Raw genomic sequence first — 26,891 nt, 5'->3', positions numbered from 1 at the left:
TGTGTCAAGCTATTAGTGCTTTTTAAGGTGAATTTTATGCAGAGTGCAGTTACTTATTTAAAAAAAACAATAGGGCACCACGTTATCACCTCCCTGAGACAAAGATCAGGACAATCTCAGACTGCGAGGAAAAAGTGGAAACAATAGCAACCGTCCCCAGGAACACACCTACACAGTCATATTTCAGAACTTTCCTGTTGACAGACTCCACCCCACCAAAGATCTTGGAGTTACTAAGAATACTGAGTGTAAATCAGCCACTGATATTCGTATTAAAAAAACCTCAACACTCACAGCCTATTTGCTTTTTATCATAGAATCATTTGGTTGGAAGAGACCCTCAAGGTCGAGTCCAACCATACGCGTATGTTAAAATGTAGGTTAAAAAAAAAAATCAGGAAAGCTTGACTAGATGATTTATATCACTTTTTGAAAGCTGCCTGTCCTTAGATACAGCTACACACAAAGCTGGCCGTAGCCGAAGCTCAAGAACATACAGACTGTATCCTGCACCTAAGCTGGCCCCAGAATCCCAGTTTACCCCTAAAATCACTGGGCATGTGGAGCCTTTAAAGGCCTAGAACATTTGTAGCCTTGAGAGGCTGGGAAATGAAGATATTTTTTACCCCAGCAGCTTCTGTTCTGTTGGGGAAAGAAGCAACTGGAAAGAAATCTGCTGAAAAGGGCTGCTCTGACTTTTGGGTTCTCTCTGCCGTATCACAATTTCTAACTATATATTATGAGTTATTTTTCATTTCGGCCACATTGTTGATGTATTAACTGTTCTACACCTTGAGCCAAGAACGGCTGATGCAGCTTTTACCTCCCTTCTCCAAAACAAACCATCTGGTTCACTCCACTCAAACCCTGGAGAAGGGCAACAAAGCCACCTCCAAATGTTGGTCCCGTGCCCGGACAGCACATTTCGCTTCGGCAAAAGGTTTGGGTTTAGCTGAACTGTAACACCACTCGACTAAAATACCTCCTGTGGGTGATAAACGCGTCCCAAGGATTCGAGGGCTGGCATGAGCTACACCGACTGGCAGCTACGCATTTAGCAAAGAAACTCAAATCCCTTCTCAGTTTTACATAACAAAGCTTTTATTGAGTCCTTTCTGGAAACCTGTTTGTTGCTTGCTTTAGTTCTCGCTTTACAAGCGTATAAGTTACATTCAAACACCTAAAGAATGCCAGGACACTGATTTCAATACTAGTGCCAGCTTATAGTTTAGAGAAGTGAAGCAAAAAATTAGTTCCTGTTTACAGCAAGAAGGCGACAGAGAAAAGGGTTTTGCTTTGCCGTGGTGTCAAAGTAACCACTTCATCTGCTAATACCGAACGGATAGATAATTTCGGCACTTTCAAAGAAAGCACAACTATTTTGCTCAATCAAGTCTAAGGAATTCCAGCTTTTTAGCTGCTTACGAAACATTGTCTATAAAAACTCCACTTATAGCAGCAGTTTAGCAAAAAGCACTCAGAGAAAAGCTACTCTTGTAACATAAAAGGCGACAGAGTAGTTGCCTCCGTTGCGATTTCTGCCAGAAAATAAATCCTCTGCTGGCAAAATGCACATGAACCAACATAAGCCCTATGAACGACAGCAGAGATCTGCACCGGCGTGTTCACTGGCAAAGCTACCGCGTCAATTATTTGCCACAGAAGGGAAGCGGGAATATCGCAAATCCAGGGAACGTGCGTTTTCATCATACGGCAGTTTTCAGCATGAATGTGAAAAGATGGAAGTGCAGCGCTGTGATGGACCGGGGGAATTTTTGAAGAATAGCCAAAAAAACGAAATGAAGTCAAACCTTGATGAGGAGCAGCTGACACTGAAGGTAAGTTGCGGTGAAATCCGCCATCCCTGCCAGTTCCGACTGCAGCTCTCCGAGCCTCTGAAGATCACTGAAGCAGGTGGAAAAAAAGCAAAAAAAAAAATTGAGAGAGCAAATTAATCTAAATGCACTCAGGATGCGGCAAGAGCAACAACGATGCCAACAATTCCTGCGTCTCGCTTTTGGTTAAATTCAGAAGCAGCGCCAGAAACAGTAGCAAACGCGCACTACGAACCGGTTTGCATCTTGGGACTTGGCGTCTCCTTGTTGCTGGAGGCTGACACGAGCACAACGGCGGCAGAAAATCCATCAACCTGCGTTACTCTGCAGCCCTGTGGGGACCACACAGGCCAGCACCTCCAGATTTAACTTAAAACACTCCAGATTTAACTTAAAACACTACAGACTTCTCCAGCAGCTAATGAGCCATTTGCGTTACGCTGCTGGGAAATCTAAAACCGTCGGCGAGGAAAGGTTGTTTGGAACACATCAGGCTCCTGCAACTGAGCGTATTTGAAATATTGCTGCCTTTTTATAATAAACCAAGCTGAAATCTGATGTATTGATATTTGCCCAACGAGTTGTGCGTTGTCTGGTATTTCTTGTAAATCATACAGCAGTAGAAGTAGCTTGTGACTCCATGGAAAAATAAATGACAGTGAATGGAACCCAAAAAAGCTTTATTTCTCTGCTCTTGGACATGTTTTAAAATCAAAAGTGCGTATTAAGAAAACAAAATTCATTTTTGTTACAGAACTGAAAAGAGGCTGGATGACATGGATTCAACACGTCTGTTCTCTGCATTTTGCTTTGACATCAAGTGTACTAAAATTGCCATTCTACTTCCACGTTGCCTACTGCATTATTGAAAATAACATTTTTTCTTCAGATGACCCTTTCCTCTTGATTATTTTAGATTTACCTTTGCATTTATGACACAATTCTGCAACTTTGGCTCTGCCAAACCAGCAGGTTGCTGAGCACTGACACATTAAAAAAAAAAAAAAAAAATCCAGGAGATTATCTGTATAATTTGCAGCCAAAGAAACTCTATCCTAAGCAGAGGGGCTGTGCCTTCCTTTGATGCTATGACAGCAGAACCAGCCTGAGCTTTACACAGAGACTCTATTTGACTCCTGGGTGCTTAATTCCTACGTCGCACTTGATGCATCACATCACACCAACGGGGACCAGGATGTCACGTCTCAGCTAACAACTGGGCAAATATTCCATCCCCCCATCTTCTACAGTTCCCAATTCCACTAATTCCATCTCCTTACAAATCTTAAACACATCTCAACATCCCTGCGAGACAAAAAATTTAAAATTCCTGGTGTACAGATGGAGAAATCAAACCACGAAGACCAATGTGCTTTTTAAAAAGCCCATCCTGCGGTTTCGGCAGAAGAGCGTCAGGCCCAAGAGTGGTTAGAAATGTAAATCCCAAGGAGATACCAGCCCCAGGAGGTTTGTGTTACTTCCCTCGGTGACGAAAATGGTAGAGGAGGAGGGAACTATGTCCCTGTGAGCTTCCCCTCTCAGCAACCAAACTGTTGGTGCAGGAACCTCTTCCCTTCTGCAAAACAACCTTTAACACACTGGTTTTGTCTTAAAAACTACCTGAAAGGAGGTTGTAGCATGGAGGGGGTTGGTCTCTTCTCCCAAGTAACAAGTGACAGGACAAGAGGAAACGGCCTCAATTTGCACCAGGGGAGGTTGAGGTTGGATATTAGGAAAAAATCCTTCCCAGAAAGGGCTGTCGGGCAGGGGAACAGGCTGCCCAGGGCAGTGGTGGAGTCACCATCTCTGGAAGGGTTTAAAAGACACGTAGACGAGGTTCTTAGGGACGTGGGTTAGTGCTAGAGTTAGGTTATGGTTGGACTAATCCTGAGGGCCTCTTCCAACCAAAATGATTCTATGATTCCAAAACCTCTCTTCTCTTAAGGGTGAAAAACATTAGTTGGTTTAATACGGTTCCTGAGTGGTGATCCCAGCAGGAAAAAAGCCAAGCCAATAATTTCCATTAGCTCCAAAGCATCGCTGTCCTTTACTGCACATAAGTCACACATGCAGCCACCTCTGACACGATTCCTACACTCAAAATCGAAAACATCCACAGCCTGTGAGGTTTCCAGACCTTGTGTCTATAAGATTCTGGATGCTCTGCCAAGAGATCACCTGTTTCAAGCATTTGGTGCATTAAATGCTTTGAGACAAAGGTTTAAGCTGCGCGGAGTAGCTTCAAAACAGCAGAAGACAAACCACGTCGTTTCCCCAGTTGGGTTTTCAGTGAGGAACACGCTGTTTATTCGCCTCTGGATGGGGGTGCGGAAGCGATTCACAGCTACACACACAGAAAAGGCAGCTATTTTGGGGGAAGAAAAAGAATAAAGCTTTTTGGAATTCCATATTCCAAGCAAAGTATTTTGGATTGTTTTTCCAGCTCCCAAAATAAGGCTCTTTTCCTCTTTCCAAGCAGAGCGATCATATTGAAACATTTTTCAAGTGTTTCGTTTGTGTCAACCAGCCTAGAGACGAAATGGAAGGCGCAGCATAAAACCCACATTCACACCCATCTCTCTACGACAGCAGACAGTGACACGCAATAATGTCCTCTCATCCAGGAAAATCTCATATTTTCAAACCAATGAAGGATGCCAATGTCCTCTATAAGCAGGACTGGTGATAAGAACCCAACCAAGCACCAGAAGCAGCTCCTCTCCTGCTGAATGAAAGGCCACAGGACCTGAGAATTAGAAGAGCAAAGGGGACGAACCTCTCTCTTCCTACCAAAATGAAACAAAAAACCCCTGTAAAAACAGTAAAAATAATACGATCAAAATGACCGACTTACGCAGGGACTGAGAACTAAAAATGACACACAAGGCTGCTATCCATAAAAACTGAAAATGTGTTTTACCATAAGTGAACAGTCCGAGATCACCGTGACCTGCCCCTTACCTGCGTGTTTCCCTGTAACACACACCGATTGCTCAGTGGGGCAGAGCAGTTTTGTTTCAAACGGGCTGCAAATACTGTTTTATCACAGCGCTCCCTATAAGAAACCTCAGGCTAAGCGCCCAACAGCAAAGTACAACGCGGATATTCAGAAGCAAAACCGGGAATCCTAACGCATCTTCCGCGAACGGGTCGGCCCGCGGCCTTACCGGATGGTGAATTCCAGCAGCTCCTGCACGCCCTGCGGGTCGAGGTGCTGAAGGTTGTAAACCCTCTCCAGGCTCTGGTGTAAGAACTGCTGGGAAGGATCTTCGTGTGGCGCAATACTGGGAGAGACCGGGGAGGACACCAGCTTTCTACCTGGCAACTGAGCAAGAAGAAACAAATGCGTACAGGAAAGTTCAACACAAGTAATAACGTTGCAAAGCGCTGCCCACATTTGACGGCTCAGATTCCTTTCTTAAATTCAAAAATTGTATCGACGATTTCAAGTCTGAATCTTTTATCTTTGTTTGTTAACACTCTCCTTTTTATAATTCTCTCGCAGCTTGAGATCTCCAGGTTAAACTTCAACATCCCTTCGAGGAAAACATCTTCCACATCTACTATGATGTGAAGTCGAGGGAATTCCAAGACCACGCAAACCACGATCCTTTTTATGAGCTGTAATATGACTTAGGACCAACTTCAGTCCCACCTGTACTTCCACGCAGGAAAAAACACGCTTCAAAGCAGCAGGGAACACATCTCACCCGCAAATAAAACGTTTAGTAGGACACAAGTCAAATGTCGGAAGATCTACAAAGGCCAAGCTCCCCTTCCCCACGCACTCAGGGTTACAGAGGGAATTCTGCCCTCAACATATTCTTTCCTAACCAGCAAACCATGTGCTGTTCTCCCCAAAATATTACAAAATCCATATTGTAACAATTTAATATTTGGCTCTCTTATGCACATTTCAATACTCATTCGCTTGGAGCTCAGGAGAAAAAAAAAAAAGTTAGAATTGAAGCATTACACACCGACAGGCACGGAAGAAACCAGAATATTCATAACAGAGTCGTGAAGCACAAACCAAAGCGGTTCAACTTACTCTTAGCGGAGGGACCAGATGAGAGAGACTGTCCCGAAGATACGCGTAGTGTCTGAACGTGTGATCAGAGAACAGGGCGGGCATGGTCGGGCAGCTCTTAGCAGCGTTAAAAATCAGAACCAGCACAGCAATGTCTATTGAAATGGATTGTTAAAGAAAAATAAACAAGAAGAAGAATAGCTCCTCAGGGATGGGAGGTTAAAACAACAACTCGACAACCCTTTCTTGGCCGGGGATTGTTTAGGAAGTTCTTCACAGTTGGAGGACGCTGAGCAAAACCCAAAGAGGCAGCTGGCTGAGCAGATGAAAACAAACTACAAAGCACAAATATTACAGGATGGGCCATATTGGAGGAAGGATGTTGCTGCCAAAGCGGGACTGCTCAGAGGATCGGAGCCAGGGATTAGAAATGCAGAACGTGCTCGTTAGGTGGAGTGTCACTCTTCCTCAAAGCTTACATTCTGCTTAGCGGTTTGGGACCCAAACGCCATGTAAAATTAAACATTTACCTCCTCAAAAAATCTTCTGTGTCCTCAGGCTCCCAAGCAGAAAAGCTTCCACTTGACAAACCAATTTCTCCTCTTTGCCCAAAGTCCTTTCCAAATTTTCAGCTGCAGCTATTCAACTAACCTGATTCAAATTTGCCAAGTGCTTCGAATCAGACAAAAACATGGTTTTAATTAGCAGTTTACACTGGAAACATACTATTCAGGTCTACCTTGTAGTTTCTGGATCCCAGGCCTGTCTTTACATAATATATTTTTGTAAAATTTGGTGGCAAGTTACCTCCAGAATATTCTTTACAATAATATTCTTTGTCTGAGCGCAGAGAGGTGCATTGAGCTCAATACCAGCTTTCTCTCCCGCAGTGTTCCTTCAATCCTCAGCTCATAGGATGAGTTTACTCAGATCATTACTCAGCTACCTGCTTAGGGATTAATCTTTTTCTCCACCTGATTCTAGCCCTTTTCAATTCTCACAAGGTATTTATTTATTCTCCACAGAAGTTCTAGCAGATGGCCTGTGAGAGAAATAAGCAGCAGCTTCGCAGAGGAAGGGAGTTGTTCCAGTCAAATATCTCTCAGCATCAGAAATAACATTACGTTCTGCAATCGCACGGAGGGGAGGAGAATGAACAATGGCAAAATGGTATTTCACATTTCCAAGGCATCTCCTATTGTTAAGGATAATGGTATAACAATAACAGTTTGTATTCTAAAGCACTAGACGAGCTAACGTTCATAAAAGAATTTCTGATTTTGAATTATTTCAAAAAGATGAGAATTTATAGTGTTACGGGGATTCAGCCACTGCTGCAGAGACAATACTGTTCTACACACCACATGACAGTGAGGGTAGAAGTTTTACCTAAAAAGAAAACAATGAAGATCACGCTTCTTATTTAAAAGCCAAAGCATCTTCAAAATTAGTGCAAACCAGACAAATGTTTTCACATCAAAAGACTCATCTACAAAGCCTAAACCTTGACATATGGTTCATAAACAGATTATTCATCACAGCGTAAAAAAAGGCCAATTATACCACGTTGGTATTTATGAAGATGGTTCCAGATAACAGTTATTCCACCACTTGCTGAGTAATAAAACCAAGTGCCAAAGGGATTCAGAGGTAGCTACAGGATTGTCTGCTACAGTTTGAAATGGTTTAACAAACGTGAGCATCAGGAAAATACGAATAAAATCTATTACAGTCAAAACAATCAGCTGGTTCCATTAAAAAGATACAGGCTGGGTCATCCATGTCTGGTTCAGGAGTGTCAAAGAACGGGTGCGTGCTCAGCAGCTCTGGGACTAAGGGAAGCACCAAAGTGGGGTGTCTGCTGCCCAGGAACTTCAAGCATCTGAAAACACACAGATATATTTCTTAGCAAACACGTAAAATACATTTTAAAGCACTACTACTTTATGGTCAGCATCAAAATCCTACTGTCCAAGCCTGCTGTCTCTCTTCATGGCTGAGTATTTGCATTAATATTCGACAGGATCCAAGAAAACGGAGAGGACAGCTTGAAAAAGCAAGCAGTAATAAAAAAATGGTTATTTAAACTGTCCAAGAAATACTTAATGCCTGTAGATATACAACCCAAGTAAAGCTTTCATACTAAATGCTAACAAATGAGTGTATTTTTTTTCTTCAGAAATAAAGGAGTGAGGAGGTAAAAACCCAACCAAATAACAAAACTCAAAAACCCAAACTCCAAAACCAATGTTAGAGTACACTGGAAGACAAAGCAGACTGAAATAAGTGTTTCCAATAATACCCAAGAATTCCATCTCAAACCACGTGTGCTGGACCATTCCTTCCTTTGTTGCTTCCATTAAGCAACCAAAAAAAAACCCCATAAAAATGTTCATTATTTTTGCTCAGACAGAAAAAGTCCCTTCAACTGCACAATGCCACGTAGCCACTCCATGTGTCACAACTGACATAATCAAGCACTAGCAAATATTACTATTTAATGCAGTGTCAAGTAAGCACAAAGCAGCAGCAGCTGCATAGAAAAGATGAGGTTTTGAACTGACGACTGAATTGATTTTTTTCTGGGAATGCTTTGAGTGCTTGTAAGAGAGGGATATTTCCAGGAGCGGTCATCAGTTCTGGATTCCCAGTACAACTATCGACAAGCAAGAAGAAGACAGAATTTCTACGTCAGCCGTGAATGTGTACAATGCTTAGTGTAGCCACTACTCCAAATATTTACAGAACAACAGGATTGTGCACTTGTGATACCTGTTCCCTCCTTACCTAGCTTAATATTTCCCTAATGCCTCTATTACTAAAACAAATAGGAAAATATGCAGACACACAAGGACTCTGAACGCACTCACTTCCAGATGGATTCTCTGTCTGTGGGATACTTCGTGAGGTTTTTCAGCAGCTCCACCAGTGCCAGATGGATGCCTTCTTTAGTGGAGACGTTGGTGCAGCACAGCAGTTCATGAAGCGCTTCCCGAATGTCCCTTGAAGAATCCTAGAAAAAAAAAACCAAACCAAAACAAAACCAGACACCTTTGAGCACCGAGAGAGATGCGCCAGAATCCCAGGCTGGTTGGTGTTGGAAGGGACCTCTGGAGATCATCCAGTCCAACCAACCTGCTAAAGCAGGGTCACCAGAGCAGGTCACACAGGAATGTGTCCAGGCGGGTTTGAATGTCTCCAGAGAAGGAGACTCCACAACCTCTCTGGGCAGCCTGGTCCAGGGCTCTGGCACCTCACAGCAAAGAAGTTTCTCCTCATGTTCAGATGGAACCTCTTGTGTTTCAGTCTGTGCCCGTTGCCCCTCATCCTGTCGTTGGGCACCGCTGAACAGAGTCTGGTCTATCCTCTTGACACCCACCCTGGAGATATTGATCAGCATTGATCAGATCCCCTTTCAGCTTCTCTTCTCCAGCTGAACAGCCCCAGCTCTCTCAGTCTCTCCTCATAAGAAAGATGCTCCAGACCCCTCAGCACATTTACTTTAAAGGGAGCAGTTCCTGTTCCTTGGCTGAATTAGCACTAGAGGTATCTGAAAAACAGCATGTTTCCAGTTATCGTAGCTGAGCACAGATGAAGTGACACACCAGCCAACTGCTGTAGGGTCTTCTGCTGGTCTCATCCACCCGTGTGCTTCATTTACTGGGACGAACAGGAACAGCCTCAACGCTGAGCTGCTCAAGCAGGGCACAAGTCACTGTTTGGTTTGGGTGATGTTGTACCCTTAGGTGCAGGCAGTAAGGAAGGCACTGGGTAACCTCAGCAAAACGATCGCCGAAGATTGTTTCACCCTCTTTTGGAGGAGCTGGGGAAGGGGCTGGAGCACAAGTGTGATGGGAGCGGCTGAGGGAGCTGGGGGTTCAGCTGGAGAACAGGAGCTGAGGGGAGACCTTCTGATCTCCGAACTGCCTGAAAGGAGCTTGGAGCCAGGGGGGGTCGGGCTCTGCTCCCCAGGAACAAGCGCCAGGACCAGAGGAAACGGCCTCAAGTTGCGCCTGGGGAGGTTGAGGTTGGATCTTGGGAACAATTTCTTCCCCAAAGGGCTGTCGGGCATTGGAACAGGCTGCCCAGGGCAGTGTCACCATCCCTGGAGGGGTTGAACAGACGCAGAGATGAGGTTCTTAGGGACATGGGGCAGTACCAGTGTTAACGGTTGGACTTGATGATCTTAAAGGTCTTTTCCAACCTAAATGATTCTGTGATTCAACACCTGAAGCTCAGTTCCACAGGCCTTGACCCAATCACCAGCCTCTAGAGGGTTTGTTTAAGTGCTGAGGACACATCAATAGCCAGACAGACCAGATCAACAGTGACCATCTACAGTACAAAAGAACTTGATCTAACGATGGATTTATGGATGGACAATAAAAAAACCAACCAAACAAAACACGCTCTTACAAGTTCAGTGAGGAGCTTTGTAATGATCATATGGGACCACTAATATACTGTTTCTAAAGCCACATTGCACCCATTTTCTTTTTTAGGCCAGGGTGACGTACAGAGGAGTTCATGCAGTCTCCAAGCAGTATTTTTAGAAGTGCTGTGGCTGAACTCCAGCTTAATTAATTACATCCCTTCCGCCAAAAACCACCTTGCCGTTCCACATCAATATGTTACACTGTCAGCATTTGTGTGGCATTGCTGGATAGAATGTGAAAATTTGACAGGATACAAGAACTGGATGCATTTCAATGGTGGATTTTTTTTTTCCTTAAATTATAATTTGCTAAGTATCAACAGCTCATTCATCACTGTCTTACACAAAGGAAGAAAGGGCAGCCCAATTGTAAAGGCTCTTAAATGACGGCCAACACACACAAATGATTAAAGGATGAAAGCAGAGTGGGGCTTCTCAGCCATTCCTTATTTTGGTGGTGGAAAGCAGACTATGACCAAAAGAGAAGATGTTCTCTAAGAACAGGAATGAAATGACCATGGAGATCGTCCAGGTGAGCTCCACGACCACTGCAGTACGGAGATAAGCGAGGCAGAGGACTAGGACGGGACAGAGAGGAAAACCAGAGCACAATGCCCAGTGAGAAAGGCAAGGACAAGCTGGTAGAGTTATTCAGATCGAGTCAAAACAGTTGGATGAAAACACAAGTTACTCCATCACCAAATGTTTCATATTTACACTCTTGGAACAAATTTAGGCACTAAAGTTAATGCTTTTTCTCCATATCCTGTATTTTGGTACTGGAAGATGGATTTTACAGAAAGCGAGTAAGTGCATTTCAGAATCAGACAAATGCATTTAGATGTTAATAATTCTCACACTTCAGCTATCCTGATACCTGATAATAATTATGACAATACAAACCATAATACATGTATGATTTATCACACATGATAAGTCACCACAGAAGTTGAAGGCAGAACCCCAGTCCAACAACGACGTTTTTATACCTTGATGTACAAGTCCCCAACTCCAACTAATGTAAATCAACTCCATAAAAATGTGAGGCATCTAAAACTCACTGCTGTGTTTGCAAATTCACGTCATACTCCACAGCGTTTGTTACAGACCGATAAAATAGGTTGGTTAGTTAGTTTGCTTCTTCCTGGGGCATAAGTGAAAGAAGCCGCCATCGCCCTGGATCAAGCAAACCACAGGCGAAAAGACAAACTGGATTTTCAGCACTGCCCGAGGCTGGGAGACTATGCAAAAGGAGTAGAGACTTGCCTACCACATGCAGCAGAAACTAAAAAACAAATAGCATTTGGCCATGGGGATACCAGCAGTGCTTGGTAGCCATCTAAGAGCCGCTGTGTTTTTCTTTTTCTTCTGGCTTGCTGAAATGAGCTTCCTTTCGCAATAAGTCACCAAGTCCAACTTCTTTTGAATACTACTTCATTCACAGAGAAGAAGGTGCGTGAGCTCTATTTCTAACCTGTGTCCAGCATGCAATTTAATTTGTGTTGTGGAATGTGAACACCAAGGAGAAGGACTCATTTTTCAGTTTGTAAAGGTAGCGATAGGATGAAACTGAGTAAGCTTTAGGTGAAATAAAGAAATCTCCCCTCGAGGCAATTCAGGAGGCTAGGGAATAGCTTCCCAACAGATATGGCGACTGTGAAGTTGCCTGAAATATCTGAAAGTAGGTGGATGTGTTTGAATAACACCAGGTTAAATTGACCCGTTTCTGTATCTTTATGTTTTTGCTTGCAAAGGGTGGGGTAGGTGAAGGATTCAACAAACGGCAAACTTCTTACAACTTTCATTAGTAACAGTTGATTTTTCTCAGTATCAACTTAAATGCTACCAAATAAAGCAGATACTGCTATCCTAATGGGGGGAGGAGTATTTTCTTTGCTAAGTTTTATTCAGATAATACTTGATACATCTTGTACCTTTCTCAAGTGCATGTATTTTTGTATGTATATACGTAATATAGATGTCACATTGCTCTTTCAATATTTAGGGCTTCAGAAAAAATTGGCCACGGTTCAGCAGATAAAAGAGGTTTGAGGGGAAGCAGTTTTGCACACACAGTTGAAATCTCCCCTTCCGGATCAAACCCATCACCCAGGAAGAGCCGGTGACTCACGGTGTGCCCTGGATCCTGGCTCAGCACCGACGGGGAGGATGCTGGTTGGAAAAAGCCAAAATTACACCGCAGAGCACGCTAATAAAGTCTGGACAGTCAAATGAGAGGTCTCAGGCTCGGGCCCTGTCTCTATTAGGTGAGCAAAGGTGTAGCCAAAGCAGCGGAGCAAAGGAAACAGAAAGAAAATGAAGATGTACTCAACATGACGTGGTGCCGGGTGCTGCACCACAGAACAAGACACAAGGAAACACAAATGAGTCTAGAGCACAGTGATCAAGGGAAGAGTTTTTAGCTGAAATTCATTTATTTTAGAAGTATTCTGTTGGCCTGGAGATTACAAGCTGCTAGACCTTAGGAGCCTTTGGGGGTGTTCAAAGAATAGGGGAAAAAAAAAAAAACACCACAACAAAAAAAAGGTGGAGAGTTTCAGCTCAGAAGGGGCTGATCAGTATTATGTAATTATAACACCTCAAAGAAAACAGGAATCAGATTTTTTCCTCCCTCAGGAATTTCTTACCTCCAAGACAGCTAACACAGTATCCAGCTGGTCTTCCCGCAGCGTGATGTTGTTGGAAATTTTTCTCATCGTGTGGATCGACTGCAATCTCACCTCCTCGATCTCATCATTAAACATGTCGACCAAAAAATCCAGGCATTTCTCCGCAAAAGAAGGCGAGGACTGAGCCAACATGCAGAGCGCTTCAACCGCGGCGATTCGAACCTCTGTTAAAAGAGAGGGGAGGAATTAATTAGTGAATTAGGAATTGATTTAAAAGGACATCCCACCCAACAGCCAGAACTGATGTTATTTAAGGATTGGGCTAAGTGCAAGAGATGCTATAGAAACCCTCAGGACGATGGAAACTAAGCAGGGACATGTGCCATCAGGGACCTTTTCACAGGCCAGTCTTCAAATTAAAATCCTCACCTCTAATCCAGCGTACGCTGCCATCATAAGCATATGCAGAGGGACTTGTAGGTGAAAAATAGATCTCCCATTCAGCAATAAATATTACACATTTCATCGTGCATTTTGCAAGCGCAGCTATAACCCTGGTATCATAAGCAAACTAATTTAGGTAATTAAACCCTGCTTGTTTTATTCTTCCTGACATTTCAATTGCTTGGAGTGCTCGCTGCATTTTTAACCTGCTACGTAGCACTTTATGAATTGCTGAAAAGCCCCGGAGTATCAGCACGTCGGCAGTAAACAGAATGAAATTCCTCTGCTTCATGACTTCAGATTCCACAAAAGACAGCTAAAAGGTGCCACCTAATTATTAAAATTACCCAGAATTTAAGCAAAAAAAGCACCAAAAGGTGTCCAGAGTGTATCGATGCTGCAAAACACAGCAGGAATTTGAAGAACATCCAAACATAACAAGCTTAAGTGGAGATAAGATTTTTCTTCCCTGCAGCCATCCTCACCAGCTTCTGTAACATTTGTGTGCCGGGATCATAAAAATAAGAATTAATCTGATGTCTTGCAAACATTATTGTTTTAAACATACTTTTATTTTTCATTCAAATTAGCTCATCTTGAATATATTTACTTAAACTTGTGTGTAGCTTTTAGGCCTATTGTTCTTAAAGCATGTATTTGAGTCCTGATGATTCCCATTAAGCAGAAAAATGCGAACACAGCAAGACCCCTGCTCATTCAGTAACGAAGCTTTTGTCACAACTACGAGTCTCCGCGGTCATTAAGACCAAGGTATTACAGGAGAAAAACATTTTGCCAATATTATTTTCATGAGCTGACACACTAATCTAGATTTAAGTTACAACGTGGAATTCAAGAAATGAAACAGCGCTGCAATCAAGGAAAAAAAGAGCTCAGCAGTATTTAAAAATGCCACAACGGAGGCAGAATTCTACATTATTTAAAGATCTGCGTATATTCCACACCTGTCTATTTTATCAACTGTCTCCAATAGCACCGTATTGCCACAAGACCTACGGCACAAGAAACTTGAGAACACGCTTCACGGGTCAATGGACTGAGCCAGTGAAAAATTTTGTACTGTTAAGTCAGAAAAAAAGTTGCATTTTCAAGCTTCAGGGAGAGTTTGACTTTTGGGAAAATGTGCTTTTATTTGCAGGAGTCGTGGAACAATAAACCAACTTTTACAACACAGTCTACAATGATATTTTTGTCATGGTGGTTTTGTATTTTTTAATTTAGCCTCGTCCTTCCAGTAAAATTAAAAGCAAACTCAGGAATAATGTTCAGAGCTTGGCAATTTCATGGTTCTATTCAAATACCAGCTGCTCTCAATAGCCTTAAGAAATAAAAATCTTCACTCTACCCACAGGAAAGTTGGGCTGAGAAGGGTAATACACTGATTTTCATGAGGCCATCAGCACAGTCAGTGCTACAGCCAAACCCAGGAGAGCTCAGAACTTCTGTGTTCTAGTTTGACACTCATAAATCATCGTTTTTAAAAGAACAAATCAAATATAATCTGCTGGAAAGAGACCACGGTCCATTATATCACAAGAGACTAACACAATAGCACTACGGAACAGGTAAATGTGACCTCAGAACGCAGGGATTTCTGTTAAAGAAAAATAATTATTAATAACATTGCTAGAGGTGTAAGGAAGACCTCACCTGAAATTTAAATACCTGAAAAGATACAGATCCTGTCACTTATTTTCAAGAACAACCCCTAAAAGAAGCCTAACCTCTTTAGCCTCTCACAAAATCAAAGCTGTCGATTAATTAATTAGGGAAGCCAGTCCTAAGAGAAGCAACAACTATTTAAACCTACCACTGGATAAGAATCAAACAGGCATAAATTGGCTATGGATAAAATTGAGTTGGAAATTAGAAGAAGTTCTATTTGTTGTAGCTGTTGGATGTTGAAATATTTTGAGAAGTACAGGGGTTTGTCTCCACTAGTTCTAACCTTTGTTAGGATGGAAGCTGTTTGTAATGTTTATAAAATGTACGATCACTGGACTCCATGGGCACAGGTTCCTTGTAGTGCCATGTTTTAAACAACAAATTCTATAAATTTCACTTCTCCTTCCTGCAGAGAAAACACTAATTTCAAACACCAGCAACTAATGTTGCCAATTTAGAGCCACATGCAATTTTTAAATTTAAGTCAATAAGAAATAATAAACCAAATGAGTTTCTGCATAACATAAGCTACCACTTCTTCCCAGGTATTTTATTAAAAATTTACTGCTTATAGGAAGCCAGTTGGTTTTGGCTACTCAATGGAACATGCGCATCCCAAACTCTGTGCAACGCTGTAGGATTTTACACAGTTACACTGGAAGTGTGGTCTGGACGATCGGGTAGTGAGGTGGACTGTGAACTGGCTGAAGGAAAGAAGCCAGAGAGTCGTGGTCAATGGGACAGAGTCCAGCTGGAGGCCTGTATCTAGTGGAGTCCCTCAGGGGTCAGTACTGGGACCAGTACTGTTCAATATATTCAGCAACAACTTGGATGAGGGACTAGAGTGCACTGTCAGCAGGTTTGCTGGTGGCACCAAACTGGGAGGGGTGGCTGACACTGGAAGGCTGTGCTGCCATCCAGAGACCTGGACAGGCTGGAGAGTTGGGCAGGGAAAAATTTAATGAAATATAACAAGGACAAGTGTAGAGTCTTGCATCTGGGCAGGAACAACCCCAGGTTCCAGTATAGGTTGGGGAACGACCCACTAGAGAGCAGTGTAGGGGAAAGGGACCTGGGGGTCCTGGGGACAGCGGGGTGACCATGAGCCAGTACCGGGCCCTTGTGGCCAGGAAGGGCAATGGGACCTGGGGTGGATTAGAAGGCAGATGGTCAGTAGGTCAAGAGAGGTTCTCCTGTCCCTCTACTCTGCCCTGGTGAGACCTCATCTGGAATATTGTGTCCAGTTCTGGGCCCCTCAGCTTCAGAAGGACAGGGAACTGCTGGAGAGAGCCCAGCGCAGAACAACGAAGATGCTGAAGGGAGTGGAGCATCTCCCGTGTGAGGAAAGGCTGAGGAGCTGGGGCTCTTGAGCTTGGAGAAGAGGAGACTGAGGGGTGACCTCATTAATGTTTATAAATATATAAAGGGTGAGTGTCAGGAGGATGGAGCCAGGCTCTTCTCAGTGACAACCAATGATAGGACAAGGGGCAATGGGTACAAACTGGAACACAGGAGGTTCCACTTAAATATGAGAAGAAACTTCTTCCCAGTGAGGGTGCCAGAGCCTGGCCCAGGCTGCCCAGGGAGGTTGTGGAGTCTCCTCTGCAGACATTCAAACTCGCCTGGACACCTTCCTGTGTAACCTCATCTGGGTGTTCCTGCTCCAGCGAGGAGATTGGACTGGATGAGCTCTTGAGGTCCCTTCCAATCCCTGACATTCTGTGATTCTGTGATTTTTGAAATAAATGCCATATCAGAGATCACAATGGAATGAAAACCCACACCATGAAGTCCATGATTCATTTAAAAAACAAAATCAAAAACTAACATTTTTAAAAATACATATATATATATATATATATATATATATATAAAAACCCCAAACATCACACACAACAGGCAAGCAATCTATTTTGACCAAAAAAACCTCCCAAAAAACAAAGCTTATCAGCCAGCACACATCCCCTCCTTTAGTCACTCCACAATAAATTAACACCTACCATACATCTCATCTTCCAGGCCATGAACGAAAGCCCCGCAAGCTCCCGATTCAATCAGGTTCACAGCACCCGTATCAATTTCTTCTTTGGGAGCATCATCTCCCCACTTTCTGCCACTTGAAAACTCCCCAGAGCTGTAGAGCTCCTTGGCTCGTTCATGTGCCGTGCGCTTCCTCTGTCCAAACAAGTTTATCAGTTACAACCATGGTAAACCTTAAAGATTATTGAATAAACGATTAAATAGCTTTATCGGATTTTAGAATAGATGTACCTAGAGGTTTAGACACTGGTGGAGACAGGCAAATGCTACAAAAAGCAAATATTGCCTTCTGTTTTATGAATACTTCCAATTGCCAGTAACTCTTCATACTCCTGATGTTGGGAAAGGATAATACCTGATATATTTTAATTAACATATTCTCAGACAATAAAACTGAACATAATACCTGAAGCAAGTTGCTTAAGGAAGGAATTTTACTGCAACATTTTGCTCGTAGGGCTGAGGAGTCCCAGCCTTTAGCTACTCGTGCCTCTTGAAACGTCTGCGTCTCCTGGTTGGATCTTGCAGAAATTTTCCATAAATTTGCTCCTAAAACTAGGATGCGATCTTCCCATACACAATAAATAAAGCTTTTAGCCAAAAGACTGTCAGAAGAACACAAACATTTACTTCTCATCTGCGAAACCTCAATAGCCTCGAGCTGTTTATGACATGCTTGGCTAATGAAATCTAAAACTAGCAATTGCTTCATTGACTTTAATCTAAAAGAAAACCTGTCATCGCCAATTAACTCTTGGCAGCTCTGAAGCAAGGACACAGTAAACAGACAGACTTGACATTAACATACCTGTTGTGCAGTTTTAGTACACTACACACAGTAAAAACAACCCCAAATATTTACATACCCTCAGGTCTGACATGAGCTTCTTGTCAAGGGTCTGCTCTAAGAAATGGGAACTCACTTGTTGCATGGAACCCTAAAGGAAAAAAAAAAAAAAAAAAAAAATCAAAAGGAAGAAACAGGATTATTCTAAATTATACCATATAATTTCCTGATTTATCCCAAGATGGTGTCCAATGTTATACACTCAAATAGCTTTACACAATGCTTGACACTACTGTATATCAGAGCCAAAAGTTTAACTTAAGACAGTCAGAACATCTTATTTTCACACTGAGGTTAATATGGTCATTCCTGAGTTCAGCTGGTGTAAATGGGGCACAATTACGAGTACTTGTTTTTTTCTTGGATACCCAACCGTTGACTCTCAAGGAAAGAATCTCTGCATAGATCGGCTAAGAAACTTTTGGGTTTCCTCAACCTCCCTCATCTATTTCTTCTCAGAATTTTGCTAGAATTTTACCTCTACTGTTTTTAAACATCCTCTCATTTCTCTTCAAATATATGTGAAAAATAAAGTAATACAACATGAACTATTTTCAGATAGAAAAGAATGCAACTTACCAATAACTTGGCAGCTTGTACTCTAACAACCCAGGAACCATCGCTGACCATATGACAAATTTTTCCAAACGCATCATCAACCAAGCGAATTTCCTCATTAGAAGAAGGAATCGGGACAATGCTAACAGAGAGAAACAAAAATCAGTACGTAGATCTGACGTCGGGCTGGATGGCATCAAGCAAGAACAAGCCGTGCTGAATTCCTATGGATGTGCGACACGTATCAAGAACTGAAACTTCATTCGGATCAGTGAATTCTTATCAGGTATCAGCAATTTGTACACGTCGTTTTTTTAACAGCTACTCCTGCGACTTACCAGCACAAAACCCCTCAGAATTAGGATGTACAGTACATACCTCTCAGGGTACAGCTGACTGAGGACCCAAATCAGCTGAACGGCAGCGCTGCGCACTTGCTCGTAATCATCTGCCAACAGCTTGCAGGCCTGAAAGAAGATTCACAGCCCAATATACCCAAAATATCTCCATTTGAGCTGTCATTCACCTCCCACAGCAGATTTAGGATCCTCACCATAAATCAGTCAGGACAGATTAAAAAATTCAGTCTTCTACTCCCTATTTCCAGGTTTGATCAGGTAGACTAGTCCTAATAAAGTCAATTAGGCACATGCCATAAAATTCCAGAACTGCCCGTACTATGTAGGAAGATGGAAATAGAAATTTGGAGTAGAATTCATTTGATACCGGCTTCAGCTGCGCAACCCTGTCGTAACAAATACACGCTTCACGTGCACTCTCCAACGAACAAGGGTTTAAACTCCGAGATTGCCAGATTACAGTAATAATTACTGGCTTGCCCTTCCCGTGACCATCTCCCCCAGTAAACAATATATTCCAATTAAAGCACATGCTTTAGTGCATCTAAGCACAAGGAGATGCAAAATAGATTTTTATTTCCACTGCCACAGTGCAACAAGGAATATGAGCAACCTAAGTGCAAAATATTCCACCTCTGCTCAGTGCCCTCCTTCCGTTGTCACGGAATCTAAAAAGCAAGATATGCAAACACGTACGAAATAAATACAAATTAATACAGGGCTTTACCTGATTGTAAATAGCCTGCTGTAATTTTAATCCTCTTTCATGAAGCTGCAGCTACAAAAAAAGGCACAAAAAAGTGTAACTATAGGTTTAAGTGACACAGACTAAGTTTTCACCGTTGTTTTTTCTGCTTTGTGTAAACATAGTTGCTTGCATTTCTTGACTGCTGCTATAATTAAAATATTTTGTTATCCTGGCCATAAGTATTTTAAATAATCTTGACTTCAGTATAATTTTTTTAAACTCCGCAGTCATCCATACTTTGGATTAGAAAACACAATTTCTATAAATCCACTGTATTCTCTCAGCCTTCACACAGTTGTTGAGTGTTGGCCATATTCCATTCCAATTAAAACAGAATTAGGAATCTTCAAAATAGTTAGTTTACCACCATTCCTGAAACATGGACTAAGAAGCGGCATTGCCAAAGGATTTTCAGGCCCTGTAAATCTTTCGGTTACCAAACCAGAGGAGTTGCAAAAAAAATTACTAAACATTGTTTCTGTGTGGAATAAGGTGGTATCATGACTCTGATAAAGGGATAATTTAATACTATCAACAAGAAGCAGTTGCTTTTCTACATGCACTTCTTCAAACTACAACAAGTTAGTGACAATATTGAAGAAAAAACACAAGTATAGCACCAATGAAAAGTACAATCAATCAACAACTGTAAAAGTGGTTAGTGACCCTGAATTCATTCAGGATGTTTCTGTGCTTCAAACTGACAGACAGTTGTTTTTGTGCTGTAATTATAAATTGGAGGCCATAAATCTTGCCATGGATTTGGTTGAATGCCATTGTAAAAGTCACTCAAACGACTTGAGAAACAAGTTGTACCAACAAAAATCAGAAAGGAATGAAAATGAAGGATGAGCGCAGCCTCCAGCAGAGGGAGATGCCAGACAGATTCCAGCACCATCTGATCTCAAACGCATCCTGCTTCTTTCTCTGGAGTTTAATACCATTAATTCAAATACCCTTAATTCAAATACTCTTGTTGACCATGGGACACTGTTTATAATCTTTAAAGGTAAGAGAGAAACTTCTGTATACCCATATACTCCCAGGCAACTCACATTAAGCAAAATTCTCAAGTGCACGATCCTTGCTTGCATTTCTGCAAAGCTAAAAACATCTGAAGGGTCCTCACATGAAACCCCGTAAATCTCATAAACAGAGAATGCTAATGGACACGACCATGGGGTAAAACATAAATGTTGATTAAAAAAGAAACAAAATTCTTTCTGGACTTACCGCACAGGTTTCCTGTCGCAAGCAGCTTTTTATTGCCTGTTGGAGTACTAGTGACTAGTACCACCACCACTTACCATGGCTTTTATAGCTGCAGTCCTAACACGAGGGTCCTGGTCATTAAAATGATCTCCTATGATCTTCTGGACATCTTTGGCAGCTTGGCTTTCAGCTTCTTTTGCAACACTTTTTTCCACTGGTCCAAGACAGCCAATTAACTGAAGACACTTATTTCTTACACCATGGGAAGAATCTGTGAGATGCTACGGAACGGAAGAGGAGACGTAACTGGATTCTTATCGTTCTTTCACGCCTTTGAAACAACTAATCATGCTAAGTTTCCTAGCAGTTAAAAAATGTTAATACTGTAACAGTCTGTTAAGTAAAATTAAAATAATTTAAGCACTGACTGCATATTTTTTCTTACAGCAGTGACAAAAGTTTCCTGCCTTACCTTGCAGGCAACCTCGACTAGCCTCATCCTGACTGATGGATTCTCTGTGAGTTTTGTGCCGATCACCAACAGGGTGTCCAGCAGCTGAGCAAGGACCTGGTGAGACTCTGCAAAACAAAACAGTGAAAAGCTACATCCCTCTTTACTGAGCTCCTCAGCAGCTACTGAATTACAGACTGAACCAGGTTGGAAGGTCCTCCTGAAACTTTCTCCTTTCAAGGGCAGAACAAGCCCAGCTCCCTCAGCTTCTCCTGGCACATCATGTCCTCCAGCCCCTGATCACCTCAGTGCTCCTCTGCTGAACTCACCTCAACCCTGCCAGCCCAAAATTGGACGCAGTATTCCAGATGTGGTCAAACCACTGTTGAGTAAAGAGGAATAATGTTTTCCCTTGACCCCTGGCTACACTCCTGTCGATACGGCCCAGTATGCAGTGAGTCGTCACTGCTCGCTTGTGTTTAATCCACTGTTCACCTGGACCACAGTAAGACTCTCATTTCTAAGTTGGAGAGAGATGGGTTTGGTGGATGGACTGTTCGGTGGGGAAGGAACTGGCTGGATGGTCACACCCAAAGAGTTACGGTCAATGGCTCAGTGTCCAAGGGGAAACCAGTAATGAGTGGTGTCCCTCAGGGGTCCATACTGGGACCAATACTATTTAATATCTTCATCAATGACACAGACAGTGGGATCGAGTGCACTCTCAGCACATCTGCAGATGACCCCAAGCTGAGTGATGCAGGTGACACACCTGAGGGACGGGATCTCATCCAGAGGGACCTGGACAAGCTCCAGAAGTGGGTCCAAGTGAACTTCATGAGGTTCAACAAGGCCAATTCCAAGGTCCGGCACCTGGGTTGGGGCAACCTCTGGTATCAGTCCAGGCTGAGGATGGAAGGATGGAGAGCAGCCCTGTGGAGAAGGACCTGGGGGTGCTGGTAGACGAAAGATTGGCCACAAACCAGCAACATGCGCTTGCAGCCCAGAAATCCACCCGTGCCCTGGGTTGCATCCCCAGCAGCGTGAGCAGCAGGTGGAGGGAGGGGATTCTGCCCCTCTGCTCTGGTCTGGTGAGACTCCCCTGCAGTGCTGGGCCAGCTCTGGGGTCCTCAGCACAGGACACACATGGACCTGCTGGAGAGGGGCCAGAGGACACAAAGATGATCAGAAGGCTGGGATAGTTCCTCTATGAGGAAAGGCTGAGAGATTCAGGACTGTTCAGCCTGGAGAAGAGAAGGCTCCTGGGAGACCTTCTAGCAGCTTTTCAATATATAAAGAAGACTTATAAGAAAGACGAAGAGGAACTTCTAACCAAGGCCTCTAAGTACAGAACAACAGGCAACAGTTCCAAACTAAAAGAGGGTGGATTTAGATTAGATAGAAGGAAGAAATTCTTCCCCATGAGGATGGCGAGGCACTGTCCCAGGTTGGCCAGAGAGGTGGTGGATGCCCCAACCCTGGAGACATCCCAGGCCAGGCTGGACGGGGCTCTGAGCAACCTGAGCTGGTGCAGATGTCCCTGCCCATTGCAGGGGTGGCACTGGGTGAGCTTGGAAGGTCTCTTCCAACCCAAACCATTCTTTGACTATAAATGACATTAAAACAGAATCAAACTGCACGACGTCAAACAAATACAATCTGTGAACTTAAAATACAAAATAAAAATGGACTTCATTGAATCCACAAACAGGACAGCCTACTCTTTTCTGTCTATTACAAATCCAATGCTAATAAACCATCACCTTCTTGCATTAGTTCTGATGAGCTGGCCCACGGCACAATAAGAAAAATACTCCAAAGGTTCTGCTTTAAGCAGGACTGTCCAAAACAGAGCACTTCAGAAGCAACAGTTCTCAGACGAAGATGCAAAAGCAAACTTAAAACAGAGGTATACAGTAGGCAGGTCTGAGGAACATTTTTCTCCTTGTCAGAACGTGGTATTTGTCACCATTCACAAAACCAGAAATTAAATACTCCGAACAACAGAGTTGCAGTTATATAATTCTGATGTACGGGCCTTGCCACTGTCCTAAATGCTTAAAAACTACACGATTCTGCCTTGATCTCAAGCACCCGAGAAGAGAGACTTACTCTCATTTTGAAGCGTGTTAATGGCATCATCCATGATGCAGTCTGGGGAAAATCCTGCAGTCTTCGATAACAGGCCCAGCAAGGAAGCAATCTTCAGTCTCACAGAGGCATCGTTCTCCTGGAAGGAAACACAGACATCCTCGTTTATTTTCCAGTTTGAAAGGTAAAAAACGCTACACACAAGCAGGACCCACATGTAATTCAGCATAAGGGTCTGAATTTTACTGTCAGGCTATTTCCTCCTCCATGGCACAACCTACAGAAAATTAACCATAAGAGAATGTTTATGTGGCAGGTTCCAGTACATTTCAGAATTATTCTTTTACTCATAATTCCTCAAAACTACCTTCGTATCATTTAAAAAATTAAAGTTGAAATAACCAAGATGCTGGAAAATTCACTGTTGATTATGCTAATATCTTTGCAAGTTTTTAATGAACAAATGGGAGAATTTTAGAAGATGAACTGAAGCTGATGGTCTCTTGACCTCTGCTAAGCAGTGAGGTCTGGAGGCTACAGAAAACAACCGTTTTTCTTAATGGTGGGGAGCAATCCTGCCTATTTGATAGCAAAAAAGAAAGAAACCAAACACAGCAAGGTAAAACAAACAAAATCCAAACCAAACATACAAGACCCCCATATCTGCTCATTTAAGCAACAGCTGTCACAGATGATGACTACATAAACAAACTTCACAAATTACCATGCAGTTAATTTTAGAAGTTTATGAGTTTCTAAGAGTTATTATTGTGAGTCTTCTACAGACTCTTGCACAAAAGACTTCTGGTCATAACTGGAAGCTCTGTCTTTCATCATATTGCCAGGGGTATCCAATACAGGGCAGAAAAGCAAAAAGAACTCTGGATTTCATACTTATACCAAGCAACGGTGCAACGTTTAACACAGAGGTGCAGTAATATCACAATTACAAATGTTACATCTTTCAACAGGTGCAGTAATATTACAGTTACAACTTTTACGTCTTTCAACAGTGTTTAGGAGAGACTTCAGTGTCACACACACTCCTCCAAGTGACAAATGTGATACCTGCAGGAGTAATCTCTTTCTCAGCTGAGCTGAGAAGCATTTTCTCTTTTCAGGGCCAAAAATTATGCACTTTAAAAATTGCTACAGTCACAGGATTGCTTACATTGGTGGCAGGATGCACAGATTCCCACAGTATAATACATTTGGTGTTTACTACTACTCACTTTCTTTGAATAAAAGGACAACCCCCTCCACGAGTACAGATGAAATCGGTGATTTCAAAACAGACACTTATAAAGGCACTTTTAAAACCCTTATGAATAATGCCTGCAGCATTATCATTAATGAGTTAAGAGCAGCCACCCACCCCAAAGGGCATTTTCTCTCTCTCCTCCTAACGGTTTGCAAGCAGGTAATTAGAGAAATGTATCCTCTTAATCTGCAGGTACCCCCCGCCATCTCTCCTTGGTCAGCTGTATTGATTCAACTGTCAGCATGAGAACTATGGGTGAAAAATGGAGAAAAAATAAAAAGCTATAAATTTTTTTCTGATCTATCTCAAAGGCCATCAGGAATGTTCAGGGACTGTCCTATTGTAATACAATGGAATGAAGGAGCAGGAGGCTGCAGCATCACCTTAAACAAAAGAATGACACCATAAACAAACACATCACTGCACAACTTCCACCACGGTTACAGCTTTCAGGAGTGGGTTTCTAAAAGATCAGTCCAAGCACAAGTTTTCTACACATACTAAGAAACCAGTTCTGCAGAAAATTTTGTCCTTAAGCAAAACAACATCAGCTGTAGGACTCCAATGATTTTAAAAGCTGGCTTTGTAACAGGCTGTGCGCTTGAAAAATGTGACCTCATTTGTAGATTTAAGAGTCTCTCTTTTAAAACAGGCTACAAAACAAACCTCAAACACAAATAACCTTCATTATTTGATCAGAAACCACAGTTTTCCTTATAGATGAAGAAATAAGTTAGGTTCAAGTGGTAGACTCCTTTGAGTGGGGACTAGTCCAACAATGAAAAGAAGTTCCCATAAAAGTAAAAGTCAAACGGTCTCAACACAGAAGCCAAAAAAAACCAGAAATAGATAAAACAAAGCTTAGAGTTTTAGTGTAAGTTCAAAGCAAGACAGACTCAATTGTAAGAAGACAGACAGAAAAGCACAAGGACATTTATGAGAAATGTTTCAGTCTACAGTGCAGCTTCGTCAGCTGCAATAAGATTTGCTTTATCAAGTGAAGGATCAATATCTGGATACTACAAAGCACATATTACTTCTGTGGACCAGGCCCAGGAAGAGCCTGTGACTCTCTATTCCACATCCAACCCCAAGAAAACAAAACCCAAAGGAGGATTTTGGAAGCACGGCTGGCTCGCAGCTTTGCCACCTTGTAATAATGCTCCAGCAGGATCCTGACGACCCCTTCAACGCTCTCCACCTCCACGGGCTTCCTGGTGAACTGGAGCAGGTACTGCAAGGCATCTGCGGGTGAGGTGGCTTTGCACAGGTCGACGTGGAGCGCCGCTGACTTGCTGGGCTTGGTCAGCCGCAGCTTCTTCGCAGACAGGTCTTCATGCTGCTGCTGCGGACAGGGAGACGCGGTTCAGAAACACAGGGCAAACCCTGGCCTGCTCCTTTCCAGAGTGAATGCTGTCTCAGCACCAAACCTGAGGAAGCTCCATTGCCCCTCTCAGTCAGCTGTCTTGGGAAGGAACACATCCACAGCCCCTGGGGTTGCTCCCACCCTGCCCGGGCAGCCCTTATCCCTGGGAAATATTGTTTCTCCTCAGCCCAGCCTGAGGGAAACTTTGCCCCTCCCAAATTTGGAGAACTGTCCTAGGGCAAACACAGTTTCTCCCACACCCCCCACCCTGCAGCAGCTCCCCCAAGCCCAGAAACTCACAGCCGTGACCACATCCCAGGCTGGGGGAGCCACGTTCACCCCCCTCTCCCCCAGGCAGGTAACAAAGAACAAAATCACAGAATAGTTTGGGTTGGAAGGGACCTTTAAAGCTCATCCAGTGCCACCCCTGCCATGAGCAGGGACATCTGCACCAGCTCAGGTTGCTCAGAGCCCCGTCCAGCCTGGCCTGGGATGTCTCCAGGGATGGTTCATCCACCACCTCTCTGGACAACCTGGGACAGGCTCTCACCACCCTCAGTGTAAAAATTTCTTCCTCATATCTGGCCTGAATCTCCCCTCTTTTATTTTAAAACCATCACCCCTTGTCCTATCACAACAGACCCTGCTCAAAAGTCTGTCCCCATCTTATCGGTCCCTTTTAAGTCCAGAAAGGCCGCACTAAGGTCTCCCCGCAGCTTCTCTTCTCCAGGGTGAACACCCCAACTCTCTCAGCCTGTCCTCCCAGCAGAGCTGTCCCTTACCACCTCCCCCACACACCCCGGAGCAGCCCCCATCCCTCCAGGCACCTCCAGCCTCCCTAAACCCGGGGCCAACCCCTCCCGCTCCTGCTCAGCCCCTCACGGGCCGCCCGCCATGG

The 26,891-nt window shown here is 43.2% G+C and overlaps 1 protein-coding gene across 1 annotated transcript in view; it reads right to left on the bottom strand.

Annotated features, from left to right (window-relative positions):
- INTS4 (integrator complex subunit 4) overlaps window positions 1–26,891 on the bottom strand; it is a 40,607-nt gene that overhangs the window by 13,494 nt on the left and 222 nt on the right. The window contains exons 2-16 of the mRNA XM_065646602.1: window positions 25,778–25,972; window positions 23,388–23,505; window positions 21,297–21,403; window positions 20,920–21,105; window positions 19,592–19,642; window positions 18,884–18,972; window positions 18,527–18,647; window positions 17,967–18,038; window positions 17,061–17,235; window positions 12,949–13,154; window positions 8,736–8,878; window positions 7,632–7,747; window positions 5,887–6,020; window positions 5,003–5,160; window positions 1,812–1,905 (exon numbers count right to left, since the gene is read on the bottom strand). Of these exons, the coding sequence (XP_065502674.1) occupies window positions 1,812–1,905; window positions 5,003–5,160; window positions 5,887–6,020; window positions 7,632–7,747; window positions 8,736–8,878; window positions 12,949–13,154; window positions 17,061–17,235; window positions 17,967–18,038; window positions 18,527–18,647; window positions 18,884–18,972; window positions 19,592–19,642; window positions 20,920–21,105; window positions 21,297–21,403; window positions 23,388–23,505; window positions 25,778–25,972 (1,965 nt within the window). The remainder of the gene's footprint in view (window positions 1–1,811; window positions 1,906–5,002; window positions 5,161–5,886; window positions 6,021–7,631; window positions 7,748–8,735; window positions 8,879–12,948; window positions 13,155–17,060; window positions 17,236–17,966; window positions 18,039–18,526; window positions 18,648–18,883; window positions 18,973–19,591; window positions 19,643–20,919; window positions 21,106–21,296; window positions 21,404–23,387; window positions 23,506–25,777; window positions 25,973–26,891) is intronic.

Source organism: Caloenas nicobarica, chromosome 1, assembly GCF_036013445.1.
Source record: "Caloenas nicobarica isolate bCalNic1 chromosome 1, bCalNic1.hap1, whole genome shotgun sequence".
NCBI lineage: Eukaryota > Metazoa > Chordata > Aves > Columbiformes > Columbidae > Caloenas > Caloenas nicobarica.
Note: the sequence above shows the minus strand (reverse complement) of the source record. Positions and strands in the feature narration are given on the sequence as shown.